Genomic DNA, 20539 nt, shown 5'->3' with positions numbered 1-20539 from the left:
CAGGGTATCAGATTGGAATAAAAAAAAAAAAGACCTATTGATATGTGGTCTGCAAGTGACTCATTTTAGACTCAAAGACACCTCCAGTTTTAAATTGAGGAAGTGGAAAAAAATTTACAATGCTAATGGACATCAAAGGAAAGCTGGGGTGGCAATCCTTATATCAAACAAATTACATTTTAAACCAAACACTATAATAAAAAATGAGGAAGGACACTATATCATACACAAAGGGCCTATCCAACAAGAAGATCTAACAATTTAAAATATCTTTGCCCCTAACATGGGAGCAGCCAATTATATAAGCCAATTAATTACAAAATCAAAGAAACACATCAACAATAATACAATAATAGTAGGAGACTTTAACACTCCCCTCACTGAAATGGACAGATCATCTAAGCAAAAGATCAACAAGGAAATAAAGACTTTAAATGACACACTGACCAGATGGACTTCACAGATATTTATTCAGAATATTCCATCCCAAAGCAACAGAATACATATTCTTCTCTAGTGCCCATGGAACATTCTCCAAAAGAGATCACATCCTGGGTCACAAATCAGGTGTCAACTGGTACCAAAAGATTGGGATCATTCCCTTCATATTTTCAGACCACAATGCTTTGAAACTAGATCTCAGCCACAAGAAGAAAGTTGGAAAGAACTCAAAATCATGGAGGCAAAAGAGCATCCCACTAAAGAATGAATGGGTAAGCCAGGAAATTAAAGAAGAATTTTTTAAAAATTCATGGGAACCAAAGAAAATGAAAACACAACTGTTCAAAATCTTTGGGACACAGCAAAGGCAGTCCTAAGAGGAAAGTCTATAGCAATACAAGCCTTTCTCAAGAAACAAGAAAGGTCTCAAATACACAGCCTAACCTTACACCTAAGGAGCTGTGTAAAGAACATCAAATAAAGCCTAAACCTAGTAGAAGATAAATAATAAAGATGAGAGCAGAAATCAATGAAATAGAAATCAGAAGGACAGTAGAACAGATCAAGGAAACTAGGAGCTGGTTCTTTGAAAGTGTTAATAAGGTTGATAAATTCCTAGCCAGACTTATCAGAAAGAAAAGAGAAAGGACCCAAATTAATAAAATATGAATGAAAGAGGAGAGACCACAACCAACACCAAATAAATACCAACAATTATAAGAACATAATATAAGCAACTATATGCCAGCAACTGAAACAATCTGGAAGAAATGGATGCATTTCTAGAGATGTGCAAACTACCAAAACTGAACCAGGAAGAAATAGAAAACCTGAACAGACCCATAACCTGTAAGGAAATTGAAGCAGTGATCAAAAATCATGGATAGAGGGTACATACCTCAATATCATAAAAACCACCTATGAAAAACCCACAGTGAATATCATTCTGAATGGGGAAAAACTGAGAGCTTTCTCCCTAAGGTCAGGAACACAGCAGGGATGTCCACTATCACCACTGTCACTCAGCTTAGTACTAGAAGTCCTAGCCTCAGCAATCAGACAACAAAAAGAAATAAAAGGGGGTGCCTGGGTGGCTCAGTGGGTTAAGCCACTGCCGCTCTGGTCATGATCTCAGGGTCCTGGGATCAAGTCCCACATCGGGCTCTCTGCTCAGTGGGAAGCCTGCTTCCCTCTCTCTATCCCTCTGCCTACTTGTGATCTCTCTCTGTCAAATAAATAAATAAAATCTTTTAAAAAAAGAAATAAAAGGCATCTGAATCAGCAAAGAAGTCAAACTCAAACTCTTTGCAGATGATATGATACTTTATGCAAACAAACCAAAAAGATACCACCCCAAAACTGCTAGAACTTATACAGGAATTCAGTAAAGTGTCAGGATATAAAATCAATACACAGAAATCAGTTGCATTTCTATACACCAACAACGAAACAGAAGAAAGAGAAATTAAGTAGTTGGTCCCATTTATAATTGCACCCAAACCTATAAGATACCTAGGAATAAATCCAACCAAAGAGGCAAAGGATCTGTACTCAGAAAACTATAGAATACTCACAAAAGAAATTGAGGTAGACACAAAGAAATCTAAAAATGTTCCGCTCATGGATTGGAAGAAAAAATATTGTGAAAAGGTCTATGCTACCTAGAGCAATCTATACATTTAATGCAATACCTATCAAGATGCCATCAACTTTTTTAAAATTTTTATTTCTTTTCTGCATAACAGTATTCATTGTTTTTGCACCACACCCAGTGCTCCATGCAATCCGTGTCTTCTGTAATACCCACCACCTGGTTCCCTCAACCTCCCACCCCTCGCCCCTTCAAAACCCTCAGATTGTTTTTCAGAGTCCACAGTCTCTCATGGTTCCCCTCCCCTTCCAATTTCCCTCAACTCCCTTCTCCTCTCCATCTCCCCTTTTCCTCCATGCTATTTGTTATGCTCCACAAATAAGTGAAACCATATGATAACTGACTCTCTGCTTGACTTATTTCACTCAGCAAAGAAATGAAACAAATTATCTAGAAATTTATATGGAACAAGAAAAGACTCCAAATAGCCAGAGGAATATTGAAAAAGAAAACCAAAGTTGGTGGCATCACAATTCCAAACTTCAAGCTCTATTACAAAGCTGTAATCATCAAGACAGTATGGTACTAGCACAAAAACAGACACATAGATCAGTGGAACAAACTAGAGAGCCCATAAATGGACCCTCAACTCTATGGTCAACTAATATTCAACAAAGCAGGAAAGAATGTCCAATAGAAAAAAGACAGTCTCTTCAACAAATGGTGTTGCGAAAATTGGACACAGAAGAATAAAACTGGGCCATTTTCTTACACCATGCACAAAAATAGACTTAAAATGGATGAAAGACCTCAGTGTGAGACAGGAACCCATCAAAATCCTTGAGAATAACACAGACAGCAATTGCTTTGATCTCAACCGCAGCAACTTCTTCCTTGAAATATTGCCAAAGGCAAGGAAAGCAGGGGCAAAATGAATAATTGGGACTTCATCAAGATAAAAAAAAACTTTTTCACAGCAAAGGAAACAGCCAACAAAACCAAAAGACAACTGACAGAATGGGAGAATATATTTGCAAAAGACATCAGATAAAGGGCTAGTATCCAAAATCTATAAAGAATTTATCACTCAACACCAAAGAATAAATAATCTAATCAAGAAATTGACAGAATACATGAACAGACATTTTTCTAATGAAGACATACAAATGGCCAACAGACACATGAAAAAGTGTTCAACATCCCTCAGCATCAGGGAAATACAAATAAAAAGCAACACTGAGATAGCACCACACACCAGTCAGAATAGCTAAAAGTAACAAGTCAGGAAATGACAGATGTTGGGGAGGTTGCAGAAAAAGGGGAACCCTCCTACACTGTTGGTGGGATTGCAAGCTGGTGCATTCACTCTGGAAAGCAGTATGGAGCTTCCTCAAAAAATTGAAAATAGAGCTATCCTACAACCCAGTAATTGGACTACTGGGTATTTACCCCAAACATACAAATGTAGTGATCTGAAGGGGTACGTGCATCCCAATATTTATAGCAGCAATGTCCACAATAGCCCAACTATGGAAAGAGTCTAGATGTCTATCAACAAAATGAATAAAGAAGATGTGGGATATAAAAATACAATGGAATACTACTCAGCTATCAAAAAAATGAAATCTTGCGATTTGCAACAATGTGGATGGAACTAGAGGGTATTATGCTAAGTGAAATAAGTCAATCAGAGATAGACAATTCTCATATGATCTCAATGTATGAGGAATTTGAGAAACAAGACCTAAGATCTTAGGGGGAAGGGAGGGAAAAATGAAACAAGACAAAACCGAAGAGAGAGAAAAACCATAAGAGACTCTTAATCTCAAGAAACCAATTGAGGGTTGCTGGATTGGAAGAGGGAGGAATGGGGTGGCTGGGTGATGGACATTGGGGAGGGTACGTGCTGTGGTGAGTGCTGTGAATTGTGTAAGACTAGTGAATCACAGGCCTGAGTCCTGAAACAAATCATGCATTATATGTTAATTTAAAAATCACCATATCAAGACATGTTTTACAGATGCTCATGCTGTACATATATATAAAGACAAGTGGTCTGAGGCAACATACAGTTTGCCAGGCTATCTGGCTATCTTCCACCAATCCAGTTCTACCAATTCCCCTGGAGGAGTAGTTTCCCCACCAAATTTTCCATACCACATTTACATCAAAAAGGAGATTGGAATATAAAGGCTGTAAAGCACATCAGGTGGCTTGACACCTCCGTCAGCCTTGCAGGATGCATTTATGATAAATATCTATTGAGCATCTAGCATAGGGACTGCTACTAAGTAGACAGCCACTAAGTATCTGGTGAGTAAGTGTGGCCCAGTCAGTTAAGCATCTGCTTAGGTCATAATCCCAGAGTCCCTGGATTGAGCCCTGATTCTGTCTCCCTGCTCAGCAGGGAGTCTGCCTCTGCCTATTCCCTTGTTCATGCTCTCTTTCTCTCTCTCAAATAAGGAAATGAATAAATAGTAATAAAATAATAATAATAAATAAAACAAAATAAAAACAAATAATATAAATATTATAAATATATAATAAATATTAATAAATATAACAAATTATATAATATTTTATAACATATAACATATAAATATAATATAATAATAAATATAATAATAAAAAATTGATGAGTAATTTATGCCCATTTAACAAATTTTCCAAATTGTGAAGACCTACAAAACTTATGTAGGGCATAATGTGTTTTGCTTTGACTCTAGTCTTTTGGTCCTCTGGGATTTATGAAAAATGCCATTTCTATGTCTGAGGATGAACAATGGAAGAGAATACGAACATTGCTGTCTCCAACTTTCACCAGCGGAAAACTCAAGGAGGTAAGAAAAGAATAGGACTTTTAATTAGGAAGTTAAGGAATATTCCTGGGGAGAGGTAGAAAATAAGGTCATAGTCCATCCCTAAGTGGTACTCTACTGTATTTGGGCTTCCCCCAAATGGTCCTTTATCTTCATGTTCTGGAAGAGACATGATAAAACTTATTAAATGCCCTTACTGCTCCATGCTTGTGAAAGCTATGTCATCCTAGGACTTGATTCTCATATTTAACTTCAGGTGGTCATGTATTTTGTTTGTAGATGTTCCCCATCATTGGCCAGTATGGAGATGTGTTGGTGAGGAACCTGAGGAAGGAGGCAGAGAAAGGCAAACCTATCAACTTGAAAGAGTAAGTAGGAGTCCAGTTGCTGGGATTCTAACTCTGTTGTGACACTTTCCAGCTGTTGCCATAGGGTCAATTCCCATTGTTGAGTTACTCCAGTGAACAAGCTGATGTAGGTGTATGGTATTACAACTCCAGTGGGCCAGCCAAGAAGAGGTAGCTCACCTCAAAATGCAAGGAAGTCCAGAGAAAAACAGTCTTCTTTTGTGTGCATGAGTTGGGATTTATTTACTTGCTTAATCATCACCTTGGACATTTTAGAAGACAAAAATACATTGTTTGAAAAGAAGAAATATGAGCTTAGAGAGTATGGAATGGTGGGAGGGGAACGTACTTGGTACATATTCCTGGGCACTGGGTGGGGCAAAAAAGTTACCCTATGGAACTTGGAACAACTTAAACCCTTCCCTGATTTTGTTAAGGATATTAATGAATACTAAATATTAACTTTTTAAAATTTATTTTTTATTTATTTTCAGCATAACAGTATTCATTATTTTTGCACCACACCTTTTATAATCATTTGTCCATCTTTTAATCTCAAAAGGGGGAAGGCCCTGCACATGGGATAGGTAGGGTAATAATGATAGATAGATAGATAGATGATAGATTTTTTTTTTTTTGCCTAAGTTAGATATATTTTAATTACGCAGGCTGAACAGATGTACATTGCAACTGTCCTGGGAAAACTAGGCCATATGACCACTTAGATATGGCACCCCCATTTCAATTTTGGATTGATTTAATATATATGTTTCAACTAGGAACATTCTTTGTTCTTACATTTTCCAGAAATGAGTATGCCTTCAGGGCAAGCTAGATCTCTGTTGTTGAGAAAGAGTGGGTCTTTCATGAAGAAGCCTTAGTTGGGGTTTAGAGAAGAAGGGATGATGTTTCTGGCAGTACAGAATATGGTGTTGGTGCTCTGTAATGTACTGTCGAGGAATAACCTCTGAGCATAGTTACTGTAGTGAGAGAATATCCAGACCAGTTTCATCTTTCTTGATTCCCTGAGAAAGGGTTCATTATTCCACCATTTGTCCTGCTCAGACACAGTGCTTATCCACCTTCTATTGCGCATACTCAAAATTTATTACTGTAATTTGTCGGGCTTTGTGTCTCTATCCCTCCATGACTGAGCTCTTAGAACTCAGAGGTGTGTCTAACTTGCCCTAATGTCCCCATTACTCCAGGACAAGGCCAGCTGTATCACTGGCACCTCATGAACACCACATGAGTGAATGTGATGGTATATAGACTCTTCAGATGACCCAGATGGTGGTTCTGAAAGTGTGGTTCTTGTCTTGCCTGAGCATGGGATCTACATGCACTTCTTGTGTTGTATAAGGATATTAAAGAGGTGCTGATCTTAATTATCCATGTCTTTGTTTCTCTCACAGCATCTTTGGGGCCTACAGCATGGATGTGATTACCAGCACATCATTTGGAGTGAACATTGATTCTCTCAACAATCCACAAGATCCCTTTGTGGAAAATGCCAAGAAGATCTTAAAATTTGATATCCCTGATCCATTTTTACTCTCCATAGGTATGTACACTAGTGTTTTTTCTTTTCTCCTCCTTCCTTTTTCTTCCCTTGTTTCCTTTTTCTCTCACTTCCTCCCTTCCACTTTTCTTTTCTTTTTTTTTTTTTCCAAATTTACTTTTTGTAAAGATTTTATTTATTTATCAGAGAGAGAGCACAAGGAGGGGGAGAAGCAGGCAGAGCAGGCAGAGGGAGAAGCAGGCTCCCCCCACCTTGAGCAAGGAGCCCAATGCTGGACTTGATCCCAGGACCCTGGAATCATGACCTGAGCTGAAGGCAGGTGCTTAAACAGACTGAGCCACCCAGGTGTCCCAAACCTTCGACTTTTCTACAACAATTGTACTGAGATATATCTCCATATAACATATAAGTACCCCCCCTTAAAATGTAGAATTCAATTTTGATGGTCTCAGCGTTCATCAAAAAAAATGTTAATGTTGATGATGTACAATGTATGTATTTTTCCTTTTATTTTCAGTGTCAGAATTCACTGAGAAATCTGAGATCATCAAAATTTATCCCTTGGTTTTCTCCTAAGGGTTATAAAGTTTTGCTTTTAGATTTGGGTCTTTAATCCATTTTGAATTTATTTTTATATGTTGTATTAGGTAAGAGTCCAACTTCACTTTTTTTTTTCTTTTTTTGCATGGGACTGTCCTCTTGTCCCAGCACCATTGATTAAAAAGACTATTTTTTCTTCATTGAATGGTCTTAGAAACCTTAGCAAAATCAGTTGACCGTGAACAGTTGGGTAACATTTTGGACCCTAAATTCAATTCCTTTGATCTATATTGTCTATCCTTATGCTTCTGCTCTTGTCTCTATTGTGTGTTTCCTCCTTCTTGCTTTGGGTTTTGTTTCCTATTGTTTTTCCAGCTTGTTTATAACCCAAAAATTGGGCCATTGATTTGAGATCTTGGCCATTATTATTATTATTTTTAGATTTTAGTTTTTAAGTCATCTCTACACCCAACAGGGAGCTTGAACTCACATCTCCAAGGTCAAGAATGGCATATTCTACCAACTGAGCCAGATAAATGTCCCAAGATCTTAGTTCTTTTAAATGTAGACATATATATATATATTGGTGGGAGTACAAGTTGGTACAGCCACTTTGAAAAGAGTATACAGGTTCCTCAAAAAGTTAAAAATAGACCTACCTTATGATCAAGTAATTGCACTACTGGGTATTTACCCCAAAGATACGGATGTAGTGAAAAGAAGGGGCACATGCACCCTGGTGTTCATAGCAGCAATGCCCACAGTAGCCAAACTGTGGAAGGAGCTGAGATGCCCTTCGACAGATGAGTAGATAAAGAAGATGTAGTCCATATATACAATGGAATATTACTCAGCCATCAGAAAGGATGAATACCCCATTTCCATCAACATAGATGGTACTGGAGGAGATTATGCCAAGTGAAATAAGTTAAACAGAGAAAGACAATTATCATGTGGTTTCACTTACTTGTGGAACATAAGGAATAACATGGAGGACATTAGGAGAAGGAAGGGAAAAATGAAGCAGGTGGGAAATCAGATGGGGAGATGAACTGTGAAAGACTGGGAAACAATCTGAGGTTGGGGTGGGGGTTGAAGGATGGGTTAGCCTGGTGATGGGTATTAAGGAGGGCAGGTATTGCATGGAACACTGGGTGTTATATGCAAACAGTGAACCGTGGAACACTACATGAAAAACTGATGAAGTACTGTATGGTGACTAATGAACTAAATAAATAATTTTTAAAATGTAGACATATATAATGAGAAATTTCTTCCTAGTCACTGCTTTTTCTCATCCCATGAGTTTTGTATATAGTTTCTTCATTTTTGTAATCTCTAAGTAATTCCTAAGTGCCCTTTTGATTTCTTCTTTGGCCACGGTCTATACGGGACTGTAATGTTTAATTTCCACATATTTACAAAATCCAATGTTGTTTGTATTCTCAATTTCTAATTTTATTCCATTGTGGTTGAAGGGCATGCTATGTATTATTTGCATTCTGACAACACCTTCTTAAGTAGCATGATAATTAAAGTAACATCTTATGGTCTGGTATATCCAAAGAGACTCTAGTCCAAAATTAAAAGGCTAAGAGATCTGGGAATGTAATCCTGCTTCTTTGGTTACCCAAAGATGTGGTTGGAGACACTGATCTCACTGCTCTAGTGGTGGCACCTACTTGTGACTTTCCCTGGCTCAGCCACTGGCTTGAAATTTCAAGTAAAGTTGATAGAGGGAATGACTCCCAGCTTTAATGACTCCTGGTGTCTTTTACTTTTCTGTTATAGTCCAAATTATAATTGCTCTGGGTAAATTTTGCATTTTCACTGTGATTTCCAATGTTCTTTTTTCCTTACAGTACTCTTTCCATTCCTGACCCCAGTTTATGAAATATTAAATATCTGGCTATTTCCCAAAAAAGTTGCTGATTTTTTCACAAAATCTATAAAAAGAATGAAGGAAAGTCGCCTAAAAGATAAGCAAGAGGTAACTATGGTGGTGATTACATGTATGTGTTTATTTTCAATCTCTTATTTAGTTGTATACATATCATGTGTACTCTTCTATGTATTTTTTTTACTGTAGAGAACTGTAGGGTTTAGAGCAGGAGACTTCTAACATTTTAGAGAGAATGAAGAAGGTGGAATTCAGGTAAGGAGATAAGAAAATGAGTCTAAGATTCAATGTTTAAGATTTAATAATAAAGGTGGAACATAGTGTGTCCCTGCATGAGATTTCTCTTCAATAAATTATCAAAAGGTAAAAATTACTGTGTAAAAATCATTTTTATGATAGTATAACATCTCCAGATGTTATATTGGCAAAGAATCCCTTTAATTCAAAGCCTCTTATTTTACACGTTCCCCAGGGGAATGTCCTATGAGGCATCTGCTGGAAGATAGTCTGTGTTAAATTTGAGACTGTCATAGTCTGGAGTGGGCAGGAGTCTTCTCTGGGCACTGAAGCTGCAAGTTGAGCCAGCTTCACCTTCCTGAGGCCTGGCAGCCAGCACAAAGATGTGTGTCTCCCAGCAAGACAGGGCTGGGGTACGCCCAGAATGTGACTGAAAATTGTGCAGAACTCTGGGAGGGTGGGGCATTGGAAGATATTGACACAGAAGCTGCCCATGGATTCTGCAGAGATCAGGAAATTTGTCTATGTAGCCATTCATTAAGAATTATGGCTGGAGGGAAAAAAAGGACCCAAATCAGGGATTTTGCCCTGAGTTAGCAAGCATGACAGGAGAGGGAGTATGCAACACTTTGGTCAGAAAGTTGTGTTCAAAATCCAGAGAAACTCAGGATCAAGGGAGAAAGAACCAAAAAGCAGTGGGACACAATAGCTGGATTCCTGTCGGGAAAACATCCTGCTGCAAGATTTGTAGCTGGATGTTTTTGCCACCGGCAAGTCAGTCTTCTGGATTTAAAGGAACCATATTCTCAGGAAAAAAGCTAAGTCCTGCATCCCTAATTTATTTCTGACTTCCATGAGTGATGTTTTGTTGTTGAAACTATTCTTTCTGCTTGTAGCATCGAGTGGATTTACTCCAACTGATGATTAACTCCCAGAATTCTAAAGAAGTGAATAACCACAAAGGTAAGTAATGAGAGCTTCAGATAGCTAGTGATGGAAAGTTTCTGATGCAGGGTTCTGAGATGTGGAGGAAGATTGTTAGCAGATGGAATTTCTGCAAATTGAAGAAAGACACAAGTTCAGGTACAAATGGTAGTAGAAGCACCTTCCAGAAGCACCCAGCAATAAGTTTGTTCAAAACCTTAAGGGCAACCATAGACAAGGAAGTCAGTGGTTCATGGATCACCTGCATCAGAACCTCTGGGGAGCTTATTTTCCATGTCAATCATCTGGCTTAAATCAGACCAGTGAATTTGAAACTGGAAATTCACATCAAGGCTTCATCATCTCAGAAGACACATGACCCCAGTGTTGGTGGTGACCTGGAACATTTGGTTAAAATTGTATTCACTGGCTTAATGTATTGTAAAGTTTTACTTTCCATTTTGTAATTAAGAACTGGTGCAAGATGCCTTTTCGACTGTGTAAATGCTGTTTCTCTTCAAGCTTTCACCTACTGCTTTTACTGTTCACGGATGGAATTTGAAACAATTATTACTATGATGGCTCCAAAATGGTGACTTTCTAATCCCATCAATTCTCCCACTTTGATAAGTGATTGTCCATTGTGAAGGAGCTCTTCATTCACTCTCTGTAATTAATTAATTAATTAATGTCAATATGATTTCATATATTACTAGCTTAGTCTCTTACATCATTCCTTTTTTAGATCCTCAATTGTCTCAGATTTGTCTTTTGGAAGCCCTTTCAAGTGGGCTTCCTGTTATTTTTTTCTTCCTTTTTAAAAATATTTTCAATAGACCTTTTTTTTAGACTTTATTTTTTATAGCCATTTTAGGTTCACTGCAAAAGTTAGTGAAAGACACAGAGACATCTCATATTCCCCCTGCCCTACCTACACACAGCATCCCCCCACTGTCAAAATCTTCACCATGTCATACATTTATTACAATCAATGTCCCTACAATGACACATTATTACCACTCAAAATCCATAGTTTACATTACAGTTCACCCTTGGTGTTATACATTCTGTGAGTTTTGCCAAAGGTATAATGGTCTATCCACCATTATAGGACAGAGTATTCTATTTATTTTCCCATATTATTTCCCAAACATTTGCTTTCATTCTAGGGTAAGACATTCCTGGTTTCTCTTCTCTTTCCCTTGATGAGTCCTGGAATCAGCCCCTTCTCCGGAAGCTTTGTTTCCTTTCAGTGAGAAATGGTATTTAGGAACCAAAATCTGGGATCTAGGAGTGCTCACTGCTGTAAAGTTTTTTTGCTTCTATTTCCTCTCCATGGGCCAAATTAAGAATATCAAATATATTTACACAGCATTGATAAACGTAAACGTTTCTATATCTATCTATCACCAGTGATATGATTATGGCCTCTGAGTCTGAAAGAAAAAAAAGAGCCTTGATTTATAGTTTTCTTCTATGACAGAAATATTCCCATCATGGTTAATTTCAGGCTAAATATGATTTGACAACCATCTCCCAAAATTCTTGAATATTTAACAATTGATTCTAGAGAATAAGGATGGGTTTACTCTATCACACCAGTAAAATATATACATACATATGTATACATCTACTTTTATCTATTATCTATCTATCATCTATCTATCTATCATCATCATCTATCTATCTATAGATAGATTTTCTGTGATACAGAAAATATTCTATATATGCCCAGTTCAATACAGAACCACTACACACATGTGGTTAATTGAACACTTGACATGTGGCTAGTGTCACTGGATAACTAAATCGTATATTGTTTTTAAAGTAATTAATTAATATTTAAATATAAATAGATACATTTTGTAAGTGGCTACCATAACAGACAGAAGGAGCTACAAAATGTGATTATCATGAGGTTCATGGCAGTTGGGGGAAAGACTTTGATAGATGAATTTATCCACAGCAGCATCACAGAAAGTATGACTGGGGAATCAGAATTGTGTAGACTTTTCTTACACTCATTTTTATTATTTTTAGTTGAGAATTTCATATCTGTGACAAGTACCATGTTAATTTCAGTGCCTTACATATTATCTAATCCTGTTCTGATCAAATAGATTAGAGCATGACCATGCTTAGTTTCTACCACAAGAAAGTCAAAGGGGAGGCCAACTTGTACTCAAGGTGGGGCCATTTACTAAGGAAGGTGACCTTCAGGCCATAATTGAATAGGCATGGTTAATTCCACTCACTAGATTCTGTTTGTCTATAATTCATGCCCGCCCATGTCCTCCTATTTATCATTGGTTTTTTGCTATCTTATGCAGTTGATTAGACTAACATTATTCACCAGTCTTCTAGCGTTTTGTCTGTGTCATACTTTCTATACATATTTGAGATCATCCATGTGAAGAATGTGCCCCAGGGCTTCTCTTACCTGAAACCTCTCAAAGGTATAATCCATGCTTCTCAAGCTAGGTTGGACACACAAATCACATCTCAGGAAGCTCAGATTTTTATTCCATAGTTCTAGGGTAAGGTTTGAGATTCTGCATTTCTAATAAGATCTCAGGTGCTGCAGATGCTGCTAGTCATGGACCACACTTGGATAGCAAGAGTTTATCTATAATCCAATATTGTCCACTTAAATTCCTGCAAATAATGTTTAGATGAAAGATCATTCATTTTTCCTGATAATTAGCCTTAGCATTGCATACTCTCAAAAGAATTAAGCTGTATTTTAGCTGGAAGAAATTATATTTTTCCTGGGGGAGGATGTTAGCCCATGTTACTTAGGGCAGAAGTACTTTTACAATTCTCTAAAAGACAACACTGATAACTCTGTGTATGTTAGACAGAAATACCATCTCCTGAAATTTACTCACAATTGTTTGTAGGGAGGGTGGCATAACCAGTAACAGATGTCTAAGAATATTACAAACCTTTGGAATAACCAGATCAAGACAACCTTTGCCTCTTTCTGGCTCTACAAGATAGATATTAGAGTGAAACCACTCCCAATTTGATTCTGAATTGCTTTTACATATTCCACCAGGGATTTGGGGGTTTCAAATGCATTTGTCATCATCCAATCTGTGATGTTTCATATTCACCTGTTTTAGCTAAAATATCTTTCCCCTCCTTTTAGCTCTTTCTGATCTGGAGCTTGTGGCCCAGTCTATTATCTTTATTTTTGCTGGCTACGAGACCACTAGTACTTCTCTTTCCCTCCTTATTTATGAATTGGCCACTCATCCTGATGTTCAACAGAAACTGCAGAAGGAGATTGATGCTACTTTCCCCAATAAGGTAAGGGGGTCCTGCTATAAGATGGAGTCAAGATAGGCTCAGTTATAGCAGCAACGGCCATGGTCGCCAAACTGTGGAAAGAACCAAGATGCCCTTCAACAGACGAATGGATAAGGAAGATGTGGCCCATATACACTATGGAGTATTATGCCTCCATCAGAAAGGACAAATACCCAACTTTTGTAGCAACATGGATGGGACTCGAAGAGATTATGCTGAGTGAAATAAATCAAGCAGAGAGAGTCAATTATCATATGGTTTCACTTATTTGTGGAGCATAACAAATAGCATGGAGGACATGGGGAGATAGAGAGGAGAAGGGAGTTGGGGGAAATTGGAAGGGGAGGTGAACCATGAGAGACTGTGGGCTCTGAAAAACAATCTGAGGGTTTTGAAGGGGTGGGGGATGGGAGGTCAGGGTACCAGGTGGTGGGTATTATAGAGGGCACGAATTGCATGGAGCACTGGGTGTGGTGAAAAAATAATGAATACTGTTATGCCAAAAATAAATAAAAAATAAAATAAACAAACAAATAAATAAAATCTTAAAAAAAAAAAAAAGAAAAAGTTAGGCTCAGTTATGTCTCAGTAACCAGTAAGATTAACCCTCAAATCTCGTTGGTTTTCATAGCAAAAGTTTACTTCTAACCCACATGTGCGTGTCCAACATGGGTATAGTAGAGGATAGGAGTGAGTCTCTGTTTTACACAGTTGCTTGGGCATAAAGGGTAAAGAGGTTCCAGAGATGTGAGGTCCCTGTTTTAAAAGGAAACAGTGACTTCAACATATTTCACTTAAGATTATGTGTCATACGAATGGATAAGGAAGATGTGGTCCATATACACTATGGAGTATCATGCCTCCATCAGAAAGGATGAATACCCAACTCTTGTAGCAACATGGACGGGACTTGAAGAGATTATGCCAACATGGACGGGACTCGAAGAGATTATGCTGAGTAAAATAAGTCAAGCAGAGAGAGTCAATTATCATATGGTTTCACTTATTTGTGGAGCATAACAAATAGCATGGAGGACAAGGGGAGTTAGAGAGGAGAAGGGAGTTGGGGGAAATTGGAAGGGGAGGTGAATCATAAGAGACTATGGACTCTGAAAAACAATCTGAGGGGTTTGAAGTGGCAGGTGGGGTGGGAGGTTGAGGTACCAGGTGGTGGGTATTAGAGAGGGCACGGATTGCATGGAGCACTGGGTGTGGTGAAAAAATAATGAATACTGTTATGCTGAAAATAAATAAATTTAATTTTAAAAAAAGATTAAGTGTCATAGTGTATTAGTCACTTTTGATCATATGAGGACGAAATGCCATTACTTGGTAATGGAAAGGATGTCAGGCCCTGTTTAGAGGATTGTCCTAGCAATCTCTTCTAATTGTTACTACTGCATATAAGTCAGTGGGCCATTGAGCAAGTCAAAGGACATGGTAGACATTAAAATCCCATAAATGGCTGTTACCAAAACAAATCATTTTTAAATGTTATTTTCTAACACTTCAGTAGTAGTGCACTGCCTGAGTTGAAATGGATCCCAAATGTTAATTTGTGAAAATCTGTTTCTTTCCTTCCAGACACTGCCCACTTACGATGCCCTTGTACAGATGGAGTATCTGGACATGGTATTGAGTGAAAGTCTCAGATTATACCCAATCGCTGGGAGACTTGAGAGGACCTGTAAGAAAGATGTGGAAATCAGTGGTGTCTTCATTCCCAAGGGGATGTTGGTGATGGTGCCAACCTTTTCTCTTCACCGAGACCAGGATCTCTGGCCAGAGCCTGAGGAGTTCTGTCCTGAAAGGTACAGGGAACCTACCCTCATATTGAAGGATATTGTGATATTTTCTTAGTATAGATGACAATTGTGTGGTTGTATAATTATTTACTTGTACATCTTTTTATTTTTAGAAGTAATTTTCTTATTGCAAAATGATCATTATTGTCAAAATTTTATAAACTGTGGACCCTAAAAAAGAATATTAAAATCATCCTCAATCCCAATATATCAAGGTTATTAATAATGATATATATGTCCTTGTGGGCATTTTTCTATGTGTATATTGACTACTAAAAATTATAATGGCATTACATTTTTTGAATGACTTACTTAATGTTACATTAAACTATAACAACATACTATATTTGTGCTTGTGATTATATGCATATTTCATAATTTATTTAGCCACCATCTTATTGAAGGAAATAGGTCTTTTCTTTTCCTTTAAGTTTTTTGGTCCCCTTTAGCTCTTTGAATTCACCCTTACATCCCCCATTCCATGTTTGTGAACCTTGGCTACTCGTCTGCTAGCCATAGTGGGAGAGAAAAGACTATGGACCTGAGAGTTCTCATCCACAGGAGGAGCAGCCTCATGAGGACAGAGGTGCACACAAGTCCTGTGCTGTCAGTGGCTGCAGTCCTGTGCCAGCTCCCACCTTTATTGGTATCTGGGGCTCGTCCAAAGCAAAGTCATCTGAAAAGTCTGCTCTCTAGCTGTCTGAAACATCCTCCTTGAACGCATCTTGAGCTTTCTCTTCTGGGATTTCAGAGCAGAGTCTGGCTTTAGGCACAGTCTGAATTCTACAAAAGTTGGTTTATTTTATTGATGACAAAATTTGGAGTGAAGCTTTTGGGGATCTAGACTTTTAGCCCCTGACTCTAAGCTCCCTGATGGCAGAGCTCTTGTCCTGTTGCATGGTGTCCTTAGTGCTAAAATCACATCTATACATAGTACTTGCTGAAAGAAGTCAGAATTGACCAAGTCATCTGTTTTCTGGACCAGAAGCCCTGGTGGTTCTCACAAGCTCAGCAATCCCTGGTCCTATACTTTCTTGAACAGAAACCAGAGACCACTTCTTCTTGACAGTTCTTTGTCATGATTCATTCAGTTATGAAAGGAAGTGCTTATGTATGTGTGTTAGGGACCCTGCCAGGCAGTGCAAGATCCACATGTTAAAAATGCCTATTATGGAGAATTTTTAACACATGCACAATCATATGCTAAGAAATACTTCTAATGCATCTATATGTGCCCATAACCTGCCCAACAACCACTAACCCATGTCAGCTGCCCCATCCACACACCATTGCAATTCCTTGTCTGATTCGCATGTAATTTTAAGACTCATGATCTGTAAACATTCCAGTATGTTCTTCACAATATATGGAGTTTTTAAAAATGCCTACTGAGAATGCCATTATTACTTTCCCCAAATCCACATATTTTCTTAATATAAATATCGAGGAATGAGACTTCAATAAAATGTAAGTCTAACCTTCAAGGAATTTATAACCTCATGGAACAGATAGAGAAGAATTCAGTGATTGTACTGGTTATACATAACCATGAGTATGGATATAGTGTGTGTGTGTGCTCATGTAAATCATCTAACATGCTGTTCTGTGCAAGTGGTTGGGGAGTGCCAGTGGAGAGGGCAGGGAAGTAAAGGGAAAATTAACAATGCAAATCGTGGGAAGCATCTCTCCTACTTTCTTTGTCCATGGGTATGTAACCAATGTAAGACAGTGGATGCAGGATCCTACCTTTCCTTCAGTCAGACTCGTATCCTGCTCACCTTTCAGAGTATGAACTACTCACTACCCTGAATATAATCCCAGTGTTTAAGATAAAGCTTGTTTCAACAACATTTGTCTCATCTCCTCCACAAGCCTGAATGCTCCCATAGGGGACAGGGGTTTCCAACGACCTGAGGCTTATAATTGTCACAGCAAAATAAGCATAGCTGGATTATAGTAACCAGCCCATCAAAGTTTCTTATATACTCCTGGTTGAGAACCCCCAATACGTAGCTCTTGTGGTTTTTATGTTTCCTAACTTGCTTCCAACTTGTATTGTGAAACCAGGTTCAGCAAGAAGAACAAGGACAGCATAAATCCTTACACATACCTGCCTTTTGGAACTGGACCCCGAAACTGCATTGGGATGAGGTTTGCGATCATGAACATGAAACTTGCCCTTGTCAGAGTCCTGCAGAACTTCTCCTTCAAACCTTGTAAAGAAACACAGGTCAGAGAGATGACTTCCGGCTTAACTGTTTATTGTGTTTCTTAAACCAAAAGATGGGTATGGGTGTGTGTGTCTGTGTCTATGAGAGAGAGGGATCATTTATCCTTAATAATTTGTCCTATTTCCTGAAGAATCTATTTGGAGCACTTGTGAACTTCTAAGGGTCCTTCAGCTCCTGATTGTCATGTCTATGGTTTATGACCACCCAGCCATAAGGGTTATCTAGTCCATGCAGTTCATGTGACATCATTATGCATGGATCTATGAACTTCAGCAAAGTATTTAATTTCTTTCAAGTCCACAGAAAGGAAGGAAACATGTATACAATCATGATGTGCAGTGATTACTGCAACATAACTTTTGAATGATGCTCTTCTTCACCACAGCTTACAGATACTCTCAGACTATGGTTCTCAACCCCTGGTTATACACTGGAATCAATGGATTTGTTCAAAATCCTGAGGCCCAAGTCATCTCAGAAATTCTTTTTTTTAAGATTTTATTTATTTATTTGAAATAAAGAGAGAGAGAGCACAAGCAGCGGGAGAAGGGTAGAGAGAGAAGTAGACTCCCCACTGAGCCGGCAGCCCGAGACATGGTTCCATCCCAGGACTCTAAGACCATGACCTGAGCCCAAGGCAGAGGCTTAACAGACTGAGTCACCCAGGTGCCCCCGTATCAGAAATTCTAACATAATTCACACAGAGTGTGGTTTTAAAAGTGCAAACAATGTTGAGAATCAGCGGTGTGAAGCATGTCTGCCAGATGTGAAGGGTCCCAGGGTCCAGGCCATCCTGGGTACATGGCCCCACCTTCTGCAAGCCTGGCTCCTGTCTAGCTATTCTTTTCTATCCCAATCTGCCATCATGAATGAATGGTTCCACCAGGAGAGGTGAAATTATCTTTAGAAGGGGAGATGGCCATAGAATAAAATACATAATACCCACTCAGGATGACCTTGCAAACTTCAACATACACAATTTAACTCTATCACTTTTCAAAATTGTTTGCCATAATGGCTAAGAAACCTTTTAAATGTTAAACACTCATCCTTTTTACTTAAAATTTATTTTTATTTTTTTAAGATTTTATTCATTTATTTGATAGAAAGAGACACAGCAAGAGAGGGAACAGAAGCTGGGGGAGTTGGGAGAAGGAGAAGCAGGCTTCCCGCTGAGCAGGGAGCCCAACGCAGGGCTCTATCCCAGCACCCTGGGATCATGACCTGAGCTGAAGGCAGACGCCTAACGACTGAGTCACCCAGGCACCCCTATTTATTTATTTTTTATTATGTTATATTAGTTACCATTCAGTACTTCATTAGTTTTTGATGTAGTGTTCCATGATTCATTGTTTGCATATAACACTCTGTGCTCCATGCAATACCTGCCCCTCCTTAATACCCATCACCAGACTAACCCATCCCCCCACCCCCACCCCTCTAAAGCCCTCAGTTTGTTTCTCAGAGTCCATACTCTCTCATGGTTCATCTAGCCCTCCGATTCCCCCCCCCCCCGCCTTCATTTTCCCTTCTCTCTCTTTTTTTTTAAAGATTTTATTTATTTACTTGACAGACAGAGATCAGAAGTAGGCAGAGACACAGGCAGAGAGGAGGAAGCAGGCCCCCTGCCGAGCAGAGAGCCCAGTGTGGGGCTCAATCAGAGGACCCTGAGATCATGACCTGAGCCGAAGGCAGAGGATTAACCCACTGAGCCACCCAGGCACCCCCATTTTCCCTTCTCTTAATGTCCTCCATGCTATTCCTTATGTACTTAAAATCTAAATCAAAACAGAACACAAGCCAACATGAGTTTGTCCCCCGCCTGGTACACAGTAAATATTTAGTAGCTAATCTGTTGAATGGCTTGGAAGCATTCATGAATGCTTCCATGCTCCAGTCTTGAGAGCTTACAGGGTGATTTTGAAGAATCAGAGATAGGTGATGCTAAATAGCATACATTATTGTCCTTCATGTGTCTTCCCTGCTTTGAATTTGTCATTGCCAGGGCTTCATTCCTGGTTCTCAAATCCTTGTTTAACTGTTGCAGATCCCCCTGAAATTAAGTTCTTATGGGTTAATTCGACCAGAAAAACCCATTGTTCTCAAGATTGAGCCAAGAGATGGGGTGTGAGTGGAGCCTGACTTTCCTAAGGACCTCTTCTTTGTTCTTCAAGAAGCTGTATCCCAGATCACCAGAGACCTCAATTTCCTTCGTGAGTAAAACCCAGAAATGAAGATGGCCTGCATCTACTGCCCGTGACAGATAACTAGGGCTTCCATACATTCACTTAGCTTTTTTTGGTGTCGGTGTGGAGCATTCTTTATTGCAGAGAGTAAAGGAGGTGACCAACCAGAGATGTAGACTCAGCCTGTCTGATTCACAGACTACCCCCAGTTAGTACCATCTGTTCCCCTGATCAAGAATAAAACTTTCTCTACAATTTTATCAACCTACTTTAATGGAAACAAGAATTATTCTGGTGAATGTGGTAGAGACACTTATATCACATCTTATTCTGAATACTCCACGTTAAATATTATACTGAACCTGTCAATCAACATCTCTTTACAAAAATGCTAACCGATGCCTTTGTGTGCACTAATGGATAATCTGAGAAATGGATGAGTGAGAGCCGGTGACTAAATATTTTTGACCATCACAGTCACTGGGTAGATGGGGCTTGTTCAGATTTCCAAAATGATATCTTAGGGGTAGGTGAGATTTAATCCACTGTGACTTTGCCCATGGCTCAAGCAAGTTTGTTCATAGTTTAATTCTACAAGTTCTATTTTTTTGTTTTGTTTAAAAAAGGCTTTTTAAAATTAACATATAATGTATTATTTGCCCTAGGGGTACAGGTCTGTGTATC

At 38.6% G+C, this 20539-nt stretch overlaps 1 protein-coding gene across 2 annotated transcripts in view; it reads left to right on the top strand.

The window, feature by feature from the left end:
* Nucleotides 1-20123, top strand: part of LOC101682130 (cytochrome P450 3A12) — a 53454-nt gene extending 33331 nt beyond the window's left edge. For both annotated transcript variants that reach the window (XM_045075071.1, XM_045075070.1), the window contains 9 exons: nucleotides 4759-4872; nucleotides 5131-5219; nucleotides 6614-6762; nucleotides 9123-9250; nucleotides 10294-10360; nucleotides 13473-13633; nucleotides 15218-15444; nucleotides 17506-17668; nucleotides 19717-20123. In XM_045075071.1, the coding sequence (XP_044931006.1) occupies nucleotides 4759-4872; nucleotides 5131-5219; nucleotides 6614-6762; nucleotides 9123-9250; nucleotides 10294-10360; nucleotides 13473-13633; nucleotides 15218-15444; nucleotides 17506-17668; nucleotides 19717-19800 (1182 nt within the window). In that variant the 3' untranslated portion in view covers nucleotides 19801-20123. The remainder of the gene's footprint in view (nucleotides 1-4758; nucleotides 4873-5130; nucleotides 5220-6613; nucleotides 6763-9122; nucleotides 9251-10293; nucleotides 10361-13472; nucleotides 13634-15217; nucleotides 15445-17505; nucleotides 17669-19716) is intronic.
* Nucleotides 20124-20539: the final 416 nt, after the last annotated feature.

The sequence above is a fragment of the Mustela putorius genome, unplaced genomic scaffold, assembly GCF_011764305.1.
Source record: "Mustela putorius furo isolate JIRA1106 unplaced genomic scaffold, ASM1176430v1.1 tig00000139_pilon_pilon_pilon, whole genome shotgun sequence".
NCBI classification, from domain to species: Eukaryota; Metazoa; Chordata; class Mammalia; order Carnivora; family Mustelidae; genus Mustela; species Mustela putorius.
This window is presented reverse-complemented; position numbering and strand designations above follow the sequence as displayed.